Source organism: Gastrolobium bilobum, unplaced genomic scaffold (genome assembly GCF_033153095.1).
Source record: "Gastrolobium bilobum isolate Gb01-03AN ecotype WA unplaced genomic scaffold, APGP_CSIRO_Gbil_v1 utg16848, whole genome shotgun sequence".
NCBI classification, from domain to species: domain Eukaryota; kingdom Viridiplantae; phylum Streptophyta; class Magnoliopsida; order Fabales; family Fabaceae; genus Gastrolobium; species Gastrolobium bilobum.
The window spans coordinates 147,565-168,904 of NW_026899058.1; the positions used below are offsets into that span (position 1 = coordinate 147,565).

The window sequence follows — 21,340 nt, forward strand, 5'->3', positions numbered from 1 at the left end:
GCTCCATCAAATGATCAAGCATGTTTGGCCAATAGCCAACTCTTTCATATCCAAATATAATAGTTGACAAGTAACGTGGAGATCTGTATAGACAGAGATAACATCGACTTTTGTCTCAAAGATAATTCTTTTGTCTCTACAAATTCAAGGGAGCATTGTAATATTTTTGGGTGTTAATCTATATACACAGACCATGATACTTACAGGGAGATGGATAAAACTAAATCACCTCCAGAAACAAAGCCTCATTCTTGCTGCTGAGGCCTACTTCATACAAGGTTGACGAGCTATCATTTATACTGTAAGCCCGTCGTGGATATGACCTTACCTGTTCAAATATCCGAGCACTGATAGTTGATCATTTATGCATCTCAGTCACACGGATATCATATGCTGGCTAAATGCAATAAACGATAAAGATAATTTTCCACGTATACAAAAAGAAATCAGTTTAACTAATATAATTGTATTATATACTATAAATCCAAGAAAAAAAAAATTCTGAGTGCCATCATCTTTATAACCACACCAATGACCAAATTAATTTCAGGATATATTTATTAGAAAGTATATATAATTAAGGTATTTAATGGGTCACGTAAAACCGACAGGAATTGGAGTATGAGAATTATGAAAATCAATATAATCTGATATGAATATATGATCACTTCACATTAACGTTTTACATATTATCAACCAATACAAATAAACGCATTCCTTAGTGTATTTTTTTTGGGATACATTGAGGAATTAAACACATAACCTATTATATAACTACCTACACCCCTCATCACTATGCTAACCCTAATGGCTTGCATTCCTTAGTATTTAAGTTGACATAAACTGGAAACAACCATAATTCTCATGAAATGTGCGCAAACAAAGCCACTGAGATTCATCTTAAGCTATTTAGATCATATCCATCGGCCATGAAGTTGACAACCTTAATAAAAAATTATGTTAATAAAAGCAGTGTAAAAATCACCAGGGTTCGTCCCCAATTGGTTATGGATAAAAGTGTTGTTGATGTTGATAAGCACAACATAATTAGTTATCAATGAAATACCCACCGCTTGACAAAAGAATATGCACAACTAAACAACACCTTTAGTTACCCAATTGTCAGAAACCATGCCATATTAAAATAACGTGAAGGTATGTACCAAAAAAAAAAAAAGTGAAGGTTCAGTCCAGAAATCAAGTGGATATGAAAAGAAACACTTACAACTTTATAGGTGCCCGGCTTCACTGCTCCAAGAGTGTCTATGAAATTAAAAAGAAACTACAAGGTAGCAAAATGACCTGTCGTTAGCCAAGACAAGAATGCCAACTTTCACAGATGTAAAGTAGGCATATTACTCCAAAAAGCTTATTTCATAAAGTAAATAAGGGAAGGATAGAGAGGACTCTTTGAAAATAAAATTCAAAGGATGACCTCTAAACTGAGATAAGAGGTTATTTTCCTCCAGTTTCTTGGTAGGGCACAAGGATAATTCTTAAATAAACTTTGAATGAGTATCTAGGTTAATTTAAATCAGGAGTTCAATCTCATTCAGTATTATAAACGAATTTGATTCTAACACTAACTTTACCTGAAGCTTGTCAGTTTTGAGAAAGCGCCGTTCACATCGACCACCATCTGGCATTCGAACAACTATAGTAATTGCATTTTCATCATCTAGTGGTGGTTCCTTGGAAAGCCTAACTTCTTTCTTATCAAGCATGTTCTCCAATTCCTGTAACCATAAGGTGCACACAATTCTTTAGTGTTTTAAAAGCAAAGGACAAGAAATCCTCCTGCAAAAGCCCCCCCAAAATAAAACACATAAGAATCATGCACCATATACGGGACACAACCTGGAGACCGAAACAGTCATACAGCAAAATTTAGAATACAAGTGTCAGTTACATGTCTAATGAGTACTCAATATGAGTCCGGAAGACACAGATCCTTTTTTGAATTGATGCTTCATAGAAAAAGCCACAAATGCAAGAGACAAATGGAATCAATCAATATAATAATGCTCTCCAGAACTGATGTCAAGGAACTCCGCCTCCTTAATATGACCATTTGCTGAGCACCACACTGAAGTCAAAAATGTTGGTTCTATCTCAAAAGAGCTGCACAGGAAGAATGGCTTTGCATACTTCTGTGGAATCTTACATTTAAACTTAGCTATAGCTTGAACCACATATTAATCGCAGAAATCATATTGATGTTAAAAAAGGATTTTAGTTGTTCAAAATGAGAGTTTTAAATCATCAATGTCAATTTAATCCTCTCCGTTTAGAAGAAAATAGAATATTTAACTTAAATAACAAGTTGAATTCTTTTTTCAGCACATTGGAGATAAAAAATAAGACCCCTACCCATACCCCTACCCTACCCACCCAACCACGTTAGCAAGACCCAATTGGTTATTAATCTAGACCATTCAACCTTACATGGAAGGTCAAGACTAGAAGTTACTTGAAGGTCAGATGACTTAAACTTCTAACATTAACCATACATGGATGATCCAAGGATTAGGATTTAGCAAAAGGGATTGAAAATGCTTCTTAGCTAAGCTAACAGCTGGAACAATGTCAACAAGTCAAGAACTCAGCATATGAATTACCTTTCTTTCACGCACCTTTTTGCATGACTCTTCTTCCATTGAGGAATGGGTTTCAGCTTTCTTGAGAGAATTGAATTCCTTTTGTTTATCAGCTCGTAGCGAGGCTAGATAGTCAGCATCCTGCATAAAATTGTTGACACGTTATGCTATCCTGTCATGAACACTGATCAGATGGCTATTGCAGGCAAGAACTTAACCTGTTGTTGTCTCAGCAACTGAGTGTCAGTTAATAATTGTGATGTTGCACTGGACAAACACTGCATCTTGGGATTCACAATTTTTTCTGGATGATGTTGCAGATCAGGCAAAGATGAATGTTTGTGAGAACTGTGATTGGGAATTTCACCAAACAGTGCAGTTTCAAGCATCAATGCTTCATTAAGCTCATCAGAAGAAATACCCCACTACATTGCAAAATAAAGCAAGAAATAATTAGAATAACAATCATCAGTTTTAGACATAAAGCTTCCCAAGTGCATCAAATATTTTCTTGGGTATGGTACCTTGTCAGCAATAAGCATATCTTCATTTCGTTGAAGATGACCACCAGCACTGTGGTTTAATGGATGACCCATGAATGGCTGAGCAGCATCTTGAGCTAAATCTCGATTAGATGATGTTCCTAACTTTACTTGGAAAAAATATATTTGTCAGAAGAAAAATAAATATTTCTTTTCCAAGTGAGATTGGATAATCAATTACAAATCCTCCTAAAAACTACCTTCTGAAGTGCTTGCATTCGAATGCATGATAAGCAGACAACATATGCCAACTTAAGTTAATAAATTTCAAGTTTAATTGATATATCAGAAAATTTATAGTTCTATTTCAAATTTACAAAATTGATTCCATCAGACAATGACAGATTCATAACCTGAAATGGTTCAGTAGAAGTTTCTATGCATTTTAATAAACACTGGTTAGGAATGGAGATGGTAAAACTAGGAAGAGAAAGTTGGAGGAGCCAGAACCAGAACATATAACCCTGAGGGCTTTAAAGTAAAACATGAACTTTTGTGGGTGTGACAAAACATAATTACCAAATAAAAAGTAAGATGTAATTGAAACTTTTTCAAGTTTTGCAAACTTTGGAACGATTGGGCCCCTGCATCTTCAATGTAGATCCCCAATGCATGCATACGTTTCTGTCTTGTGTATGGATATGAAAAATAGGATCAGGTTTATAAAATACGCACCTCTTTTCTGCTTCTGCTATTGTTGTTTTTCTCTCCCTTGGATGGTAAATCATGAACTGCAAGTCCTTCCGTTTCTTTTTTTACTAGATGCTCACGCATTGCTTCCTCTTGCTCTGCAATCTAAATTCAATACAATTGAAACTAAAAATCAGAAATATTAGGGAAGTATAAATTGAATCATCGAATTAAAAGAAGATTCCAAAACCTCTAAGGACAATGACATTGCATGAGCTAAATCATCATCTTCTTGTTGAGAATGACTTTGAGGATGCCCAGCATCGGATGAACCCTGAAATAATGTTTCATTAAGAGGGGGGCCGGGGGGAAAGCATAAACGAATAGAAGTAAAAACAATGTGGTAAGATTTATGCTATGAGTATACATTAAGAACACCAAATTGCTTCAATGAAGAACCTTCTCTGCTCTCCTTTTTTGAGGCCTGTATAGCAGCTTGAATCATTGCTTCCTCTATATCATTATCAGAAACATGTGAGGAGTTTGACTGAGCTAAACTGTAGTCATTCTGATAATAATCTGTCCCATAAACTCCTCGACCATGAGATGATAAATTTTCAGTCATATCTGCACTTGTAGAGCTCAACCGTGATCGATAGGGAGGCTCAAATGCATTATTGGTCCCTGCAGCAACTTCAGTCGATTCCCCTGGATGAATAGCATGTGGTGGTAGTGGTGCATGACTTGTTAATGTCCCATTACACAGATCTCTAAGTTCTCTCCTATAATTTGAGTCAAGTAATAGTGAAGGTCTAAATCTTCTAGCAGCACTGAGAAAAGGCATAACTCCACGTGATCTAACATGGTTTTGATTATTCCCATCAGAGTAATTATTATACTGTGTGGCATTAGCAAGATTTTGCCCCTGACTAGGTAATTTAAATAAAAAGAAATAACAAAATTAGTAAAATAAAATGAAAATAGGAAAACAATAAAACAAATTAATAAAACATACAGCAAGTGAAGTAACTCAGTAAGATCATAAATAATCCAATTTCCAAGAACAGCATTAAGAAATGTTGAGAGGATACGAAAGGAAATAAAAGAAAATTCAAAGAACCACATTGTCATACATGTGTCTATCCCCTTCAATAAAATGGGCATTAACAGCTGCATTTAAATTGCCTCCATATTCCTGCAGAACAATTAAAAAAAAAAATATCAAGAAATATAAGGGTTTGCTATTTTTATACTTAAAAATGCATGGTTTTGGAGAATAAAAAACGAAATTATAATAAATGATAAAGAAAGAAATAACAGAGCCAAGGTTTTGGAGTAAGAATGTAACATTTTTTTTAGAGAGAGAAAGAGCGTTAGATGGCACAGATCAGATAAAGAAACAAGAAAATTGCAGTGCGTGAATGCGATGTAGCAGATGAGATGAGATGACCTCTAATTTTTGGACGGCAACGAACTCTGGTGCTCCGGTGATTCGCATGAAGGTTGTGACGGCGTTCGGTGTGGGCGACGGCGTCGCCATTGCTAACACGATCTCAGGAACCGACAAGAGATGGTGAGTGAACTGTGAAGTGTCTATTATTGGGATGATTATGGGCATTCGCGCCACCTTTCTTCAACTTTTTATTCTTTTCCATGTGTCACATCCTACCCAGGACGCGTGACTAACGTTACAGAAATTTTTATATACTATTATTCAATTACTTAATGATATTTAATATAATAAATTTAAGAGATAACGATAAAATTTTATTTCCTAAATACAGAACAGAAAAATATATGTCATTTAAGAAAATATAATTGTGTTATTTTATATTTTAGTCGTTTATTTTTGTTAGAATTTGTTGAATTTTATTGCGAATTATTAATTAATTAATATGTTTCACCCAATAAATTTTTACCGTTAATTGAAGGATTTAAAATGATACAAAATTAATCATCTAAAAAAATAAACATTTTTCTCATATAAAAAAACATGTTGGTTTCACGTGGAATCAAATAAAAAGAAGAGGAAAAAAAAGGTTTCACATAATTTTATATATATAAAAGATAAAAAGAAATTATAATATAAAAAAATTAATCGCTAAATTTAATTATATAAATAACATTACTAAATATGAGACAACACGAAGCTCAAGAATAGACTATTGTGACTTTTTTGACTCTTGTAATAAAAAAATATCACCGGTTTAATTTTCTTATAATTATTTATGCATTTAATGCTGAGTGAGGTATGTGTTGGGAATGTGTATGCTCAAGGAGCACATTATCTGATTATCCATATTAGATAGGTAAGTAGAGATATGTTTTATTTTAATTTTTTGGTAAAAAGCCGATTATTATTCTTTTCGTTCACCTAACTATTTCAATTTTTCTTCTACGATCTTCATGTGTAATTTATTAAGACATTGCCTATTATGCTATTATGTTTGGAAGAATAGATTGGCTGAAAAACCCAAAACGTACCACGAATGAAACGACCACGTTTAGTTATTTAGTAGAGCGGAGAAGGATTTGCGATTGGAAGTGGAAACGGAGCTCAGTGCATAGTCAGTTAGTCACAGTACTAAGAAACCCAGTGAGCCGCACCGCACCGAAACAAACCTCTGCTACAGAAACCCTAACCCCAATCCCAATCCCTCACCGACATGGACGGCGACGACGAGACCTCGGGTCCGATGATCGACGAAATCTACGCCAACGGCGGCGACGAAGACGGCGAGAAGCGGAGCCGGCGGGCGATCATCAGCGGCGAGCAGCTGGATGTGGAAGCGTACGCTGGGCTCTACGCGGGTCGCACGAAGATCATGCGGCTGCTCTTCATCGCCGCCAGGATGAACCCGCCGATGGAGCTGGAGGCGCTTCGCATGGCGTACGATGAAATCAAGAAGGGGGAGAACACGCAGCTATTGAGGGAAGTGGTGCAGAAGATCGGTGGGAGGTTGGGGCCAAACTACGAGATGGACGGGGCTTGGTGTGACGCCGTTGATCGAAGGGCTGAGCAGAAGAAGGACAAGCTCGATAACGAGCTCAATGCCTATAGGGTATTATTCTCTTCTCACGCTTTTCGTTTTGATTATTTTTTAGTGAAAATTTCCTTCTTCGTTTTTGCACTAAGAGCTTTTGTAATTAGATTTTAAACTCAAATATACTAATCTAAACAAACGTGTTATTGGTAACAGATAGTGTTTGTGAAGAAACTTTTTTCTTTTCTTTTCTTTTTTGTGATGGATTGAACCTTGTTTGTTTAATTCAAACTCTTTTTTAGGTTCAGAGTCCTTGGTGTTTATATTGCTATTTGATGAATTTTGTTGTTTGACTGTAACTTTGGTTTTTCTGTTGCATCTGCTTTTTACTATTGTATTGTATACATTCAGCAACCTTATCACATTCTTCGCCGTACTTTTTGATACTCAATGGTAGTTATTTATGGGTCACGTGTGTAGCTTGAGAGATAAAGAGTTGGTGTTTGGTTGATGCAAAAATATCTGCAGATAGTTAGTTATATTTACCATGTTCAGTGAACCTCTAGAGGGTAGATGGTTGTTGTTTACATTTGTCTGCTACTGGACTGGAAATTCTGCATCATCTTGTATTTGGTGATTGTGTTAGTGCTCGGATGAAATGTATCAAACATGCAAGATTAAATTGTCATTTCATTTCCATTTGATATGGTTGTAATGTAAATTCTGAAGTGGTATCCTGGTGGAGTTTTACCTTTTATCAAAGTGTTCGTCACACAAGAGTGTTTCTTTCCATAATTGGCATGGTAAAGACACTAGGTGGATACCACCCAAACAAAAATAAAAATATGAAGCCACATGAATAGGTTTAGTGATTTATTTCTGTTTACTGGGATAGCCTCTCCTTGTATGATGCTAATATGACCTGCTTTTTCCTTTTCCTTCTTTAACTACCTTAATTAAATTTATATTGCTGCTTTTGCCTATCTATTCCTTCAGCTTTCCTTTCTTTTTGCCAGACAAACTTGATTAAAGAAAGCATAAGAATGGGATACAATGATTTTGGAGACTTTTACTATGCTCATGGTCAATTGGGGGATGCTTTTAAAAGTTATGTCCGTACCCGGGATTATTGCACCACATCAAAGCATATTATTCATATGTGTATGAGTGCGATTCTGGTCAGCATTGAGATGGGTCAATTTCCTCATGTTACAAGCTATGTTGGCAAGGCAGAACAGGTACCAGAAGCCCTTGACCCAATAACGGTTGCAAAGCTACGATGTGCTGCAGGATTGGCAAATCTAGAGGCCAAAAAGTACAAGCTTGCTGCCCGAAAGGTCTGTTCCTTATCTCTCTTTTTCTGCTCAGAATCAGCCTAGACTAGAGCATTCTAGGATTACTTCATGATCTATGAAATCCCTGATCGGGAGTTTGAGGATTCATATTCATTTATCAGTGTTTAATGTATTATAACCTTTTTAACTTCAATGCTTATAACTTTTCCAATCTCATTTTCATTATTTAATGCAGTTTCTAGAAACAGGCCCAGAACTGGGAAATCACTATAATGAAGTAATTGCACCTCAAGATGTTGCAACGTATGGAGGACTTTGTGCACTTGCTACATTTGATCGGACAGAGTTAAAGGCAAGTACTCCATTATATTGATATGATGATTCTTCTTGTAAGTGAGTGTACTGTGAGTAATTGCTACATTGATGACATTGTCTTCATGATTTTATTTGTTTTGTTTTGCAGAACAAAGTTATAGACAATTCCAACTTCCGGAATTTCTTAGAGTTAGTACCTGAAGTAAGGGAACTGATAAATGATTTTTACTCAAGGTAAGTTGGTGCTTGTGCTCTCTTAGTTTTCTTTGTTGTTCACTTATGTCGTCCTATTGAGATTGGTCACCACACATCACTCTCTTTTGTTGGCTAAGTGAGTCGAAACTAAATTATTAAAGGTCTCAATTAGGTGGAATTGCACTGGACAGGTTAGGTACATGAAGTTCTTTGTCCATGATGCTAAGCTGCTTCTCTGGAAAAAAGTGATCAGAATTTTAAAACTTTGGATTGGATTGTTTTGCATGGAGAATATAGACATGAACTCATTAGACAGTTAGACTTAATTTATTTTTCTGGGGCTGGCTATCTGTTATGATTGGTTATTGTTGTCAATAAATCTTTTATTTTATTTTATATTTTGTCTAATAAGGGGGAGGGTTAGAGTTCACTGACATTTCTAATTGTTGTCCATTTGATTTGTGTTTTTCAAAATAAAACATTTTATAACAGTATTTTTCAATGCTCTTGAAGTGGTGAAAAGTGACTTGTTGCATCTTTTAATATTAATATTATTCAAATTATTTTATATATAGAGCAAATCCGTATGCATAAGGCTCTCCAACTTTGTAAGGATAGAGGTTACAGTCGATTGTAAGTAGCCCTACCTTTGCATTTTTTGCAAAGAGACTCTGCAAGGCTCGCCCTCTTTTTGCTATATATATATATGTATAAAATCTTACTCAAATTGTTTGTTTTCAGTGTTTTACTCTACTCTCTCTACATCTATGTGTGTAAATGTTGATCTCTTTTTTGAATTTTTGCAGCCACTATGCATCATGTCTAGAATACCTCGGGAACCTCAAAGCAAACCTATTACTTGATATACATTTGCATGACCATGTTGAGACACTTTATGATCAAATCCGTCACAAAGCCCTTATCCAGTATACGCATCCATTTGTTTCTGTTGATTTGAACATGATGGCTAATGCATTCAAGACAACTGTTGTTGGACTTGAGAAAGAACTTGAAGCTTTGATTACTGATAATCAGATACAGGTGTAGTTCGCATTACTAAGCCTTGCTTTTTGTGTTCTGTATCTCAACCGGGCTGTGTTTATAATGGCAAAATCTATCTTAGTATTACTTGCTTCTTATATTTTTTATGGGTTTAATGTTTCTCATGTCATAGGAGATAAAATTATTTCTTACACATACATAAAAGTGTGTGGGGCCTATGTGGGGTCATGTGAAAAGAAAAGGGAAAAAAAAAAAAAAGGCACACACTTTTATTTGTGTGTAGAAGATAAAATTATTTCCTATTTTATTTGCCTGTGGCCAAAATGATTTTAAATTGTGTAATGCTTCTTTTACAAGAAAATAGTCTGTCTGGGTTTTAAAAAGCTTATCGTTTATGGAACCTGTGCAGGCTCGAATTGATTCGCACAACAAAATTTTGTATGCACGGCATGCAGATCAAAGGAATGCCACCTTTCAAAGGGTTCTGGAAACTGGAAGGGAATTTGATCGTGATGTTCGATCTATGTTGCTGAGATCAAATCTAATCAAGCATGACTACAATCTGAGGGCATCAAGGAAACTTTGATATGGATTCAATGGGAGGAAGGTTGTTCTTTTATATATTCACAGGCATTGGTAAAGTGTAATGGAGCAAGTTTCTGCACTGAAGTTAAAGTTTGTCTTACCTTGTGGTAGGTTGAATCAAGGTTGCTGTAACGACATATTATGATTGCTTTTGTATATACTCTTTCATAGTTTAAACTAATTTGTCACACTATCTTCATTTCTTTCTTTCTTTCTTTGCTTATTTATTGTTATTCCATTAGATAGAACACCTCTTTTTTGTAACTTCATTGTGTAGAACATACTTGAGTCTTGATGCTTCGAAATCATTCTCCCCATAATTTTTTGCTCTGACAATTTATTCTCTGATGATTATGAGGGATATACTGCTTGGGTCAGTGAGGTCATTGGGTTAGTAGTTTGACTGCAAGTTAAGAAATGAGAATCCAAACAAAAATTAAGCCAATAATACATAAAGGAAAAAATGTTTTTTCTTTTAAATGACACAACTTGTGTCATTTTACTCTCATAAAAAGGTGGGATTCACGCTTTTATATTTTTTTATCTATTCTCTTTCCTCCTTTATCTATCTCTTTCTCTCATTTAAAATGACACAATTTTACATCCTTTAAAATGATACACACTTTTTTCATACATAAAAATAATTCATACAAAAAATATTTCATATAAAAGAAAATGTGATGTAATGTAACCAAGTTAGTGGTAGTAATAATTTAGCATCGTGTCAAAAATTAAAATTAAAAAATATTGGATAATAATATAAATAAAAAATAAAGAATATCACCCCATGATCGAGTTTGGATTTGGATCTGAATCTGAATTGAAAATTTGTGAATTTAAAAATTAAATCAATAGTGTTTTTGGTAAGTTACATTAGTTCGATTTCTTAAAATGAGATTTTAAGATTCTTATTTTTGAGGATTTCACTCCTTGTATCAGCACAACTTATAGATCACGTACATGACTATATGAGTGTGCATGCCTCATACATAGGGCCTACTTGGGCAAAATGTTTATGGCTTGTTCTCTTAGTCATTATTAGTGAATCTTATAAACCCAGTTATAACTTATAAATATCGGTCTTCAATCATTGAAATGGCATCTTCTGCATATCATTCGGAGAGTTTTTATTCTGCTAATATACACTCAGAGCCTCTGTGCCCTTAGACACCTCTTATCTTTGGTCTTAGTTTTCGCCTGAGAGCACAATCACGCTTACTCTTCACTGAGCTTTGATTCTTTGATCACTATTCACCATTACATTGAAATAATACACCTTATCCAGAAAAACAGTTTCAATCTCACCACACAAACATTTCAAATAGTAACTGTTATTTGATCAAATTCAAAGTGAAATAAATTAATCACTCAAATTAATATACACAAATTTAATTGGTTTGGTTTGATTTGAATTATCAAGCTTATTGAGTCATTTGAGGACATCAAGGAGGGGGGACAGTTCAAGTCTTTCACCCATCATCGTGCAAAGAAAGTAAGCAACTCACTTGTCCTAATAACATGCTTAGAAGTTAGAAGTGACCTTCCACTCTCGCTGCGACCAGAATTTGTGTCAAGAGTCAAGATATGAGATGGAAAATAAGGAGATTCATAGGAATACGGCGGTAAAAATCCATCATCTCATATTTTATTTTAACATAATTATATTATATGAAAATTCTTAATTATTAGTTAAAAAACCGTCACCATTTTAATTATAAATACAATCCTTTAGAGTGAGAATTGATCTCAACATACCTCCACCCTTTGCCCCAAATTATGAACCCAAACTCCTTGAAGATGGCAAAAAGTTGAGCATATATGGGGAGGAGCTACATGGATTTTGAATTTTCTTCATTTTATGTGTATTTTTTTTTACAAATTTAAACGGTTCGCTTTTTCTACAATCAATATAGATAACTTATTTACATTGAGCCCAAAACGACGTCGTTTTGAGTAAGAAATTAAGGTATTTTTTTAATTATAATTTATTTCAAAGTTATAATAGTCTTTTTCATTATAATTTTTTAATTTTTCAACTCAAAACGATGTTGTTTTGGGAGCAAATGTAGATAACTTATCTACATTCACTGTAGAAACATTAAAGTCAAATTTAAATTCTAGAACTTAACCAACCCCTCATTAATGGTGTTAGTACTCCAACTAAAATGATATAATTTCAAGCAATAGTATAGCTCAGTTAATAACACAGGTCGAGTAAACGGAGATTCAATTCCCAACAAATATATTTTTGAAGAGAGGAAAAAAGGTTAGTATCATTTCTTCCCTAATGTAATCTAAAACCTTCTTGTGAATTGTTATCTAGGCATCCGCTATGGTACACATTCCAAGTTGCAAGAGAACTTCCATACCTTTAATAACCTAGAGCTAGCAATTTAGGGCGTGTTTACTTAAAATTCTAACCAATGCAATTAAGAAAAAAACACGTTATTTTGGTCGAACCACATAGGCCCAGTGAATTGGGCCAACCAAATCTACAACATCTCATAAGTGAGCACATGACTTCACTATAGGGAATACCCCTCATCCTTATATAGCTCACCATTGTACATATTATGGTGAGGTGGTGTCTCATTGCAAAGTTGAGATATTGGTTAATGATTTTTGGCTCATTCTTTCTCTTTCATCGTTAGGGAATATTCTCCCTCCTATATAAGCTCATCTCTAACAGAAGAGGCATCTAATATCAAATATTTTTATAAGTTGTTACCATGCTAAATTTTAGAGTCACGGTAGCCTTATACACATCTGTCCTTTGCAGCCCCATCTGCGACAGCACTCACGGTAGCTCTTTGTGAGCTTTGATGTATATCACTGCGTCCATGAGCATTTCATACATTGAGATATTATACCCGTTAAAAGATACAAACCTAGTTCCATTTCCAAAAAAGCTCAAGATGCAACACGTTGCATCAGATTGTCTCTTTCAATGATTGTTAGAGGTTTTTTTCACTCAACACGTTGATAACTACTCAATACAAATAACCTATTACTCATTTATAAATGAAAATATGTTACACTTCTCCGTTTTAAACACAATCGTTTGATAAGACATACTTCACTTATTATAATTACTTTACACCATCATTCAAAAACAAAAGCAGGAAATTTAAAGATTCTTTTTTATTAATGTATGAATTAAAATAAAATAAAATTGGAAGGGCATATGAATCAAATTAAAGAAAATGAGATAATAAAAAAAAAAAGCATGACAAAGAAACATAAAATTCTGAACAATTTATTTTTTCTTTTTGTAAACATCCAATTTTGTTATTATACTCCTATCCTAGTTCCAATCTTCTCAGCATTTTCTTAATCGCTGGGAACCACGTGCTGTTACAATCTCCCTCCAAAGCATTTACTAAAACTTGAAGGTATGTCCGTATGTATCATCACATTCCCTCCTTCCACATCTTCCTTCAAACGGAATCTTCCCTTCTCCATTATTTATTTAAGCTACTTTATCCAGTGAATACAATATAATGTACTTTATTATTTGCTTCCCTTTCATTAATATTAATTTATTATTACCTTTCTTGATATAGGATCTATCTACCGTCATTTCAGAATAGAATACTCCACTGTCATTAATCAATTACAGAAGAATACTGTGACTTCTCACTGAATGGTGCAATACATGCATACAAAAACCACAATAACACACACAATCTCAGATCCTTCATCTCCAAATTAAGATCCAAATCTCAATCTCACACCAAAAGAGTCCCAACACACATCTCAAAAACCATCCTCAACTATAAACACACTCAGATAATACCCCAATTACATATTCCGACCCACCAAACAATCCCTCCCGATTTCAACCAAAAGCACCGATTTTTAACACCAAAATGCATCGAAACCCAAAACCCAGACGCTGATTTGAACAGATCCAACTTGCTTCCAAAATGGGTCACGTGAACCTCCCTGCTTCAAAGCGTAGCAGCAGCACCTTCATCAACATCAACCCACGTCAATGGCGGCTATTGGACCTTATCTCCGCAGCGTTCTTCGGGCTCGTGTTCCTCTTCTTCCTCCTCGTCTTCTCGCCTCTCGGCGATTCCCTTGCCGCCTCCGGCCGCCAAACGCTGGTTCACTCCGCCTCCGATCCGCGGCAGCGCAACCTCCTCGTGGCGGCGATCGAGGCGGGGCAGCAGCAGATCATTGAGGCGTGCTCCGCCGAAGAAGTGGACCACATGCCGTGTGAGGATCCGAGGCTGAACAGCCAGCTGAGTAGAGAGATGAATTATTACAGAGAGAGGCATTGCCCTCCACCGGAGAACACTCCCCTTTGTCTCATTCCACCGCCCAATGGCTACAAGATTTCGGTTCAGTGGCCTGAAAGCTTGCTCAAGGTATGAATTGTTTTGGATGCTGAGAAAGTGTTGGAAAGTTGGTAACTGTTTTTTTTTTTTTTTTTTAATTATGGTGTTTTGTGTTGGTTTTGCTGAGGGAGTTATTATATTAATGTTTTGCTACTCAATATTTATCGCATTTGGAAGATAGGAGTTTGTTTTTGTGGATTTTAGTTTGGAATTGGACTATCTGTTTGAGGTTTTAAATCGATGCGTTTTGGTTCTTAAACTGAGAAATTAATTATGATGTGCTATTGGCATGTAATAGATGTAAAGGTTCATGTCAGGATCACTTCACAAATGCAATGTCAATTTTTAAGTAATTGGTGATCTAATAGAATTCTCTGTTCAAATTAGACTTTAGTATGAAGTCTGAAGAAAGTGAGAAAAAGGTGATAGAGAGATAATAGAATAAGAAAAATGAGGAGAGGAAAGAGGTGAGGGAAGGAAAGTAAATTGATTATATTCAGCCCTGATTTACTAGTAGCTTATACGGAGCCCTGACAAATTGAGGATCCTCTGTTAAATTTTTGTAATAGTGGCTTTCCATTATAATAGCCCACTGTGGTTTTTTAAAAATAAATGGAAATACATAACATAGCATTGTTTTCTTTCTTTGTTTACCTAACCTGTTTCTCATTTACATTTGATGAGGTAGTTCAATGTTATATCATACTATATTTTAGATTGTTGTTGTTGATTTTCATTTAGTGATTCATCTATCTGAAAGTACTAAATACATTCTCTGTAGATATGGCACAGCAACATGCCACACAACAAGATTGCTGATAGGAAAGGTCACCAGGGATGGATGAAACGTGAGGGTCCACACTTTATATTCCCTGGAGGTGGCACAATGTTTCCAGATGGAGCGGTGCAGTATATTGAAAAACTCGGTCAATACATTCCAATGAATGGTGGTGTTCTGAGGACTGCTCTTGATATGGGGTGTGGGGTAGGAGCTATTTTCCATTTTTCCTTTTGAGACTATAGTAGATTTATTATTGTTTAACGTGCAAATATATCTCATGTTTTACAGGTTGCTAGTTTTGGAGGATATTTACTAGCTCAAAACATCTTAACCATGTCTTTTGCTCCAAGAGATTCACACAAATCACAGATACAATTTGCTCTGGAAAGAGGAATACCAGCTTTTGTCGCTATGCTTGGTACTCGCAGACTCCCATTTCCTGCATTTGGCTTTGACTTGATCCATTGCTCTCGGTGTTTAATCCCTTTTACAGCCTACAGTAAGCTCTTCTTTGCTGCCCACATTTGCATATCTTGCAATCTTCTAAATAGATGTCACTGCCCTAATGCAGAAACTCCTCCTTGCAGATGCAACTTATTTCATAGAAGTAGATAGATTACTTCGCCCTGGTGGATATTTAGTCATCTCTGGTCCCCCTGTTCAGTGGCCCAAACAAGATAAAGAATGGTCTGATCTCCAGGCTGTGGCAAGAGCTCTGTGTTTTGAACTGATTGCTGTTGATGGCAACACTGTGATCTGGAAAAAGCCAACTGCGGATATGTGTCTCCCCAACCAAAATGAATTTGGTCTTGAGTTATGTGATGATTCACATGACCCAAGTATTGCTTGGTAATTTCCAATAGGCTATTGCTAGTTTGAGTTCATTTTCCCTCTTACTACTTTCCTTCACATTTTGCCATGTTCAACATTGATAATGTATGAACCATCTATCCTTTATGCTTGCTAGTTACTAGGTCGGCCATCAGGGACTTACGGCCTAGCCTATATTAGGCCAGACTTGGCCTATTACACATAGTTAAATAGAACAAGCTTAGACTTTTAAAAAAACCTATTTAGAAAGCAGGCCATAGGTTTTTTTGTACATATCGGGCCTATAAGTCTACAGGTCGGCCTATATCATATTATTTATTTTAAATAGAATAAATAAAATTATTATTTTAATAATTTTGAATAATAAGATAATATTATTTTAGTTATTTTTTTAATTATGGAATGTTTAATAGGCTAACAGGTCTAGGCCAAAGCTTCTATTTTTTAAATATAGGTCAGACAAGACTTGTAATTTGGGCCTACACAGGCTAACAGGCCAGGCCATACCTAAGGTTTATTGCATAAGCCTGGCCTATTTAGGCCAAAGTCTAGCCTACCTTGGTCTATTTACACCCCTACTAGTCACTGCATGTTTCTGTATCATATGGACTGATAAGGATAGCACTCGGGTGAATGCTATCATTGTTTTTTGTTTACAGACTTCTCGTAGTGGTTACTTGGGATTCCACGATTAAGATGGTTCCTTTTGCAGGTACTTCAAATTGAAGAAATGTGTCACTAGGATATCTTCTGTCAAAGGAGAATTTGCTATTGGGATGATTCCCAAGTGGCCAGAAAGGCTAACTGCTCTGCCACCTAGGTCCAAGCTCAGGAAAAATAGTGCTGATGTATATGAGGCTGACACTAAGCGATGGGTAAGGAGGGTTGCGCACTATAAGAATTCTCTAAAGATAAAATTGGGGACTCCAGCTGTACGCAATGTCATGGACATGAATGCATTCTTTGGGGGTTTTGCGGCAGCACTAAAATCTGATCCTGTGTGGGTAATGAATGTAGTTCCAGCTCGCAAGCCGGCCACTCTTGATGTGATCTTTGACAGAGGCCTTATTGGAGTCTATCACGATTGGTGAGTTTTTGCTGAAAATTTCGAGCATTTTATCTGAAAAGGATTTTTGTGTTTGTTCTTTTGGCTTGCCTTAATCAATGGTAAAGATATCTTCCTTAACATTGTTGAGTATTGACATGACCTGAAAATCGGTTGTAGGGTGCAGAAATTGTGTATTTAGTGATAAAGAGTTTTCATGCTATCACTCCAAAGACTATTTCATTCAGCTAGTAATTCACAGAAATTATGTTTTTTACAAGTCAATACCTGGTCTTCATTTTTTACTTGTTTGCCATGCTCATGGCTTTGCTTTTCTGGGAAGTTACTACTTTCCACTGTATCTTATATTGCATTTTGCTATGTACTTCTGCTTGTATCAGAATTTCTCTATCTGACCTAGTTCTCATTTCAGCTTCAATTTTGTGGCAGTTAAAATCTCCTCACTTAAGCAGTAATAAATGACTCGGGACAGTAAATAATCTTTTAACATATTTTATAATTGTATGATTTTGTGATTTTAAGGAGTCCTCTATGAAAAAGGAGTCAGAATTTTCTGGTTATCTTTATAAAAATGACAACTGAATTTCTGAAGTACTTCACCTCTTTTAGACTTTTAATTAGGATCCTGCTTTAAGGCAAAACTGTTATTCAGTGTACTTGAACATGTATTACAGTTTGTAATAGATATATTTTTTGGATCTAAGTCGTTTGGTTATTGTTGCCAGGTGTGAACCTTTCTCAACATATCCTCGTACCTATGATCTGATCCACGTGACCAGCATTGAATCACTTATAAAGGATCCAGCCTCTGGCAAAAGCAGGTATTTTTATGCTAAAATGGTAATTTGAAGTCACAGCCTCTGGATCATATTAGTTAAAATCGCGAGTAATATCGTAGGATCATACAATCCTACGATTTTCTTCACCTGGACTGATTCAAAATGCCCGTGATGATAATGTGATTGAATTTATAATTTGAAACTTCAGTTGTTTTAAAATATTTTCTAACATGAACAAGTGGAGGAGTGTGAGAAAAAAGTTGCTACCTGAACTAACTTGTGGCTATTATTCATGTGTTACTTGATCTAATAAAGCCTAGTATACCTAGTATACCTTTGTTTTAAAATAAAAGATTTGTAATAAACCCTAGTATACCTTTGCTACTTGATCTACTTGGAACTAACAGTGTTACTACTTGCTAGCCTTTGTTGGTGTATGTTGAAGCCTCATACGTCCTTCACTGCATCTACGATATGTTTTAATATGATTACCTTTGTTTTCCTTTAATATGAATGTTCTATATCATTAATATTGAATGCATTTTAATATTCTATATCATAATTTGTATCACTTTTGATAGAAAACTATTTCACATAGATAACGAGCTCACCTTGATTGCTTCATGACTTCATTGCAGATGTAACCTTGTTGATTTGATGGTGGAAATAGATCGAATGCTGCGCCCAGAAGGCACAGTTGTTGTGAGGGATAACCCTGAAGCAATTGACAAAGTAGCTCGTATTGCTCGTGCAGTGAGGTGGAGGCCTACCATATATAGTAAAGAACCTGAATCACATGGCAGAGAGAAAATCCTAGTTGCAACCAAGACCTTCTGGAAGCTCTAATTCTCTTCCCACTAACATAGCTGTGTAATTTAGGTGAAATTTCCTTCTCTCTCTTTTGAGAATGATGTTTTCAAAGTTATCTTCTCTATGCACCAAAGCGATGCGCTTTTTTTTTTTTTTTTTTCAATGTTTATACAAGGAGAAAATTAAGGTTAGGATCTGAGAAAACGAAAAGATGTGAACAATTCGTGCAGTTTTATATGGAAAGCACAAGCTAGTGGTAGTTATATATCCTCTTAGCTATAAGGATAACTTGTAACTCAATGTTTTAATTCATTGTTGCTTATTTATTGAAAAACAATCATCACTATTCTAATTTGAAGACTCTGAAGTTTTATGTGGAAAGCACAAGCCACTGAAGCCAGTGTTAGCAATATTTTCTGTTAGCTATGAGGATCACTTGTAATTCAATGCTTTTTTTTTTTTTTTATCATCATGCGTTCTCATTCTTCCTTCAAATTTCTTCATCCAGACATACTATTATTTAAGGACAAGCTTTTTTTTTTTTTTTTCCTTGTGACACGGTTGATGCTGTTATCTGTTAGCCTTATTCGTGGGCTTACTGTTCTGGCTCATGGCACTTATGACGAGTGCAATCCTTTATTACATGTGATTCTAATAAAATTTTAAAATAATAAAGTTATGCCCTTGTACTTAAATTCCTTTGTGACAGGAAAGTTATGGATTTGCAAAAATACAATAATACAATCGATCTTCATTTATACCTTCGCAAGTTAAGAAACCTTGTACTTCCGCGTCTGCCCTTTATCCTTGTCCTTGTCCTTAAACTATAATTTGTGGCCTACTCTAAAGCGTTGGTCTAACAGTATCTAGGTCCTTCCATAATGTAGGGATCATGTCTATAATTGTGTGGCAAGACACTGGTAAGATAACCAAAAAAAACTTTCCACGTAAAACATGGCATGGGAGTTAGGGAAAGTGCCATGATATGTCAAAAGTGTTGTGTTGTAGGACTGAGATTTTTGTCTTATAATTTATTTTTAACTATGTATTTCGAGGAGTAATTAGATATAATATTAAAGTTGTTTTTTTGTGACAATGAGGGCAAAAAAGTAACTTTAATATTGCAGGACAAAAAGAATATCTTGCAACAAAACATCCAATGAATCCTTACAGTAAATAAGTAAAGGGAAAACTTCAAAAAACTCCCTATGAGTTTTCTTAATTATTACTTATTTCCTCACAAATTTTTTGAATCATTTACACCCTTATTTAAATTTTTGTATCACTTACCCCCTGACTTAAAGTTATTTATCATTTACCCCATTCACTTAGGGGGGTAAATGATAAAAAAAACTTTAAGTTAGAGAGGTAAATGATTCAAAATTTTGGGAAGAAATAAATGATTATAAGTAAAATTACAGGAAGGTTTTTGAAATTTTCCCATAAGAAAGTGCTAAATTTTGGGATTACTTTACCTCCTGCCATTGACTATTGGAACAAGTTCTTTATTATTTGTTTAAGGAAAAAAGTTCTTATATGAGCTTTACTTCTCTCGTGTAATAGGAGAAAAATTATCTTATGCTGTGAGACAAATAATGGGAGGTCCACCAAGTTTTTAGACAGAGAAAAAATTATATGAATATAACATGAGAGATGAATCTCATGCAACATGAAAGTGTAGTTTTCCTTCGTATATAAGAGGGAAGCAAAACTTTCTCATGCACTAACATCAAAAATAGCAACTTTCTTTGTTTTTGTTTTTTTAAATAAATGGAACCCACAGAACTTTGTGTCTACGGAATTTTTTTATATCAAGATGCAATCCTTAGTTATAGAATCCGGTTCATAATAATCGGTTCAGGATCTTAGTATATGAAAATACACGCACACTGAAATGTGTAGAAAACAGCCAAAAAGGATGTTCCAAACCTAACATTATAAATTGAAGTGAAATTTGAGTACTGATAGTTCAACTTGTAGCTCTGATACCAATCACCAATTCAGATTCAGATTTGGTACCAATTTCTCATGAAATGTGTATAAACAAGATAAGATGTAACCACAAAACGTGTAACACAATTATACTAGCCATTGATTGTAATTTAATGTCGAAAACCAACCAAAATCATGATTTGTACTGCTGCTAGCTACTGCACGAGTCCAAACACATCAAACAAGAACCATATGGTAAGAGGAGGACATCATGGTATGGGCTGAGATTGTTGTAATGACGAAGACGAACAGATACTGTTTCATAGAACTATGATATTATAGTCTTTGGAGTTGTCTTTTGTGCTTATATGCAGTACATGGAAGTGATTTGAAATTTACTTTTCTTAAATTCTGGGCATGTTTTAGGGTAACAACACTTATACAAAAAATAAAAATAAAAGAATAAATATCATTTTTCGTCCCTGACAATTTTCATGAAGTCCCTTTTGGTCTCCAACAATAAAAAAAGCTCATTTTGGTCCTTAATTTTACAAAAAATAGAGTCACGTTTGTCTTTCCGTTAGTTGGCATCCAACGGCCCAACTAACGGAGCACACGTGGAGCGTTAGTTTGCTGAGTCATCGTTAAGTATG

The 21,340-nt window shown here is 35.1% G+C and overlaps 3 protein-coding genes across 3 annotated transcripts; 2 read left to right on the forward strand and 1 right to left on the reverse strand.

The window, feature by feature from the left end:
- Positions 1-122: 122 nt before the first annotated feature.
- On the reverse strand, positions 123-5,309 carry LOC133286751 (plant UBX domain-containing protein 8-like). The gene is made up of 11 exons (XM_061484203.1): positions 5,220-5,309; positions 4,890-4,964; positions 4,240-4,694; positions 4,020-4,098; positions 3,815-3,934; positions 3,122-3,244; positions 2,816-3,022; positions 2,619-2,738; positions 1,593-1,736; positions 1,226-1,282; positions 123-328 (listed from the first exon to the last, which is right to left on the reverse strand). Exons 1-11 carry the CDS (start codon positions 5,307-5,309, stop codon positions 221-223), a joined length of 1,578 nt encoding a protein of 525 aa, XP_061340187.1. The 3' UTR covers positions 123-220.
- Positions 5,310-6,244: 935 nt separating this feature from the next.
- On the forward strand, positions 6,245-10,441 carry LOC133286719 (COP9 signalosome complex subunit 1-like). Its single transcript, XM_061484174.1, has 6 exons — positions 6,245-6,831; positions 7,770-8,090; positions 8,284-8,400; positions 8,512-8,597; positions 9,365-9,599; positions 9,970-10,441. The coding sequence occupies exons 1-6, from the start codon at positions 6,436-6,438 to the stop codon at positions 10,144-10,146; spliced, it is 1,332 nt and encodes a 443-aa protein (XP_061340158.1). The 5' UTR covers positions 6,245-6,435; the 3' UTR covers positions 10,147-10,441.
- A 3,358-nt stretch (positions 10,442-13,799) lies between these two features.
- Positions 13,800-19,063, forward strand: LOC133286722 (probable pectin methyltransferase QUA3). Its single transcript, XM_061484177.1, has 7 exons — positions 13,800-14,518; positions 15,270-15,473; positions 15,558-15,768; positions 15,857-16,118; positions 16,813-17,187; positions 17,892-17,987; positions 18,584-19,063. Exons 1-7 carry the CDS (start codon positions 14,072-14,074, stop codon positions 18,789-18,791), a joined length of 1,803 nt encoding a protein of 600 aa, XP_061340161.1. The 5' UTR covers positions 13,800-14,071; the 3' UTR covers positions 18,792-19,063.
- Positions 19,064-21,340: the final 2,277 nt, after the last annotated feature.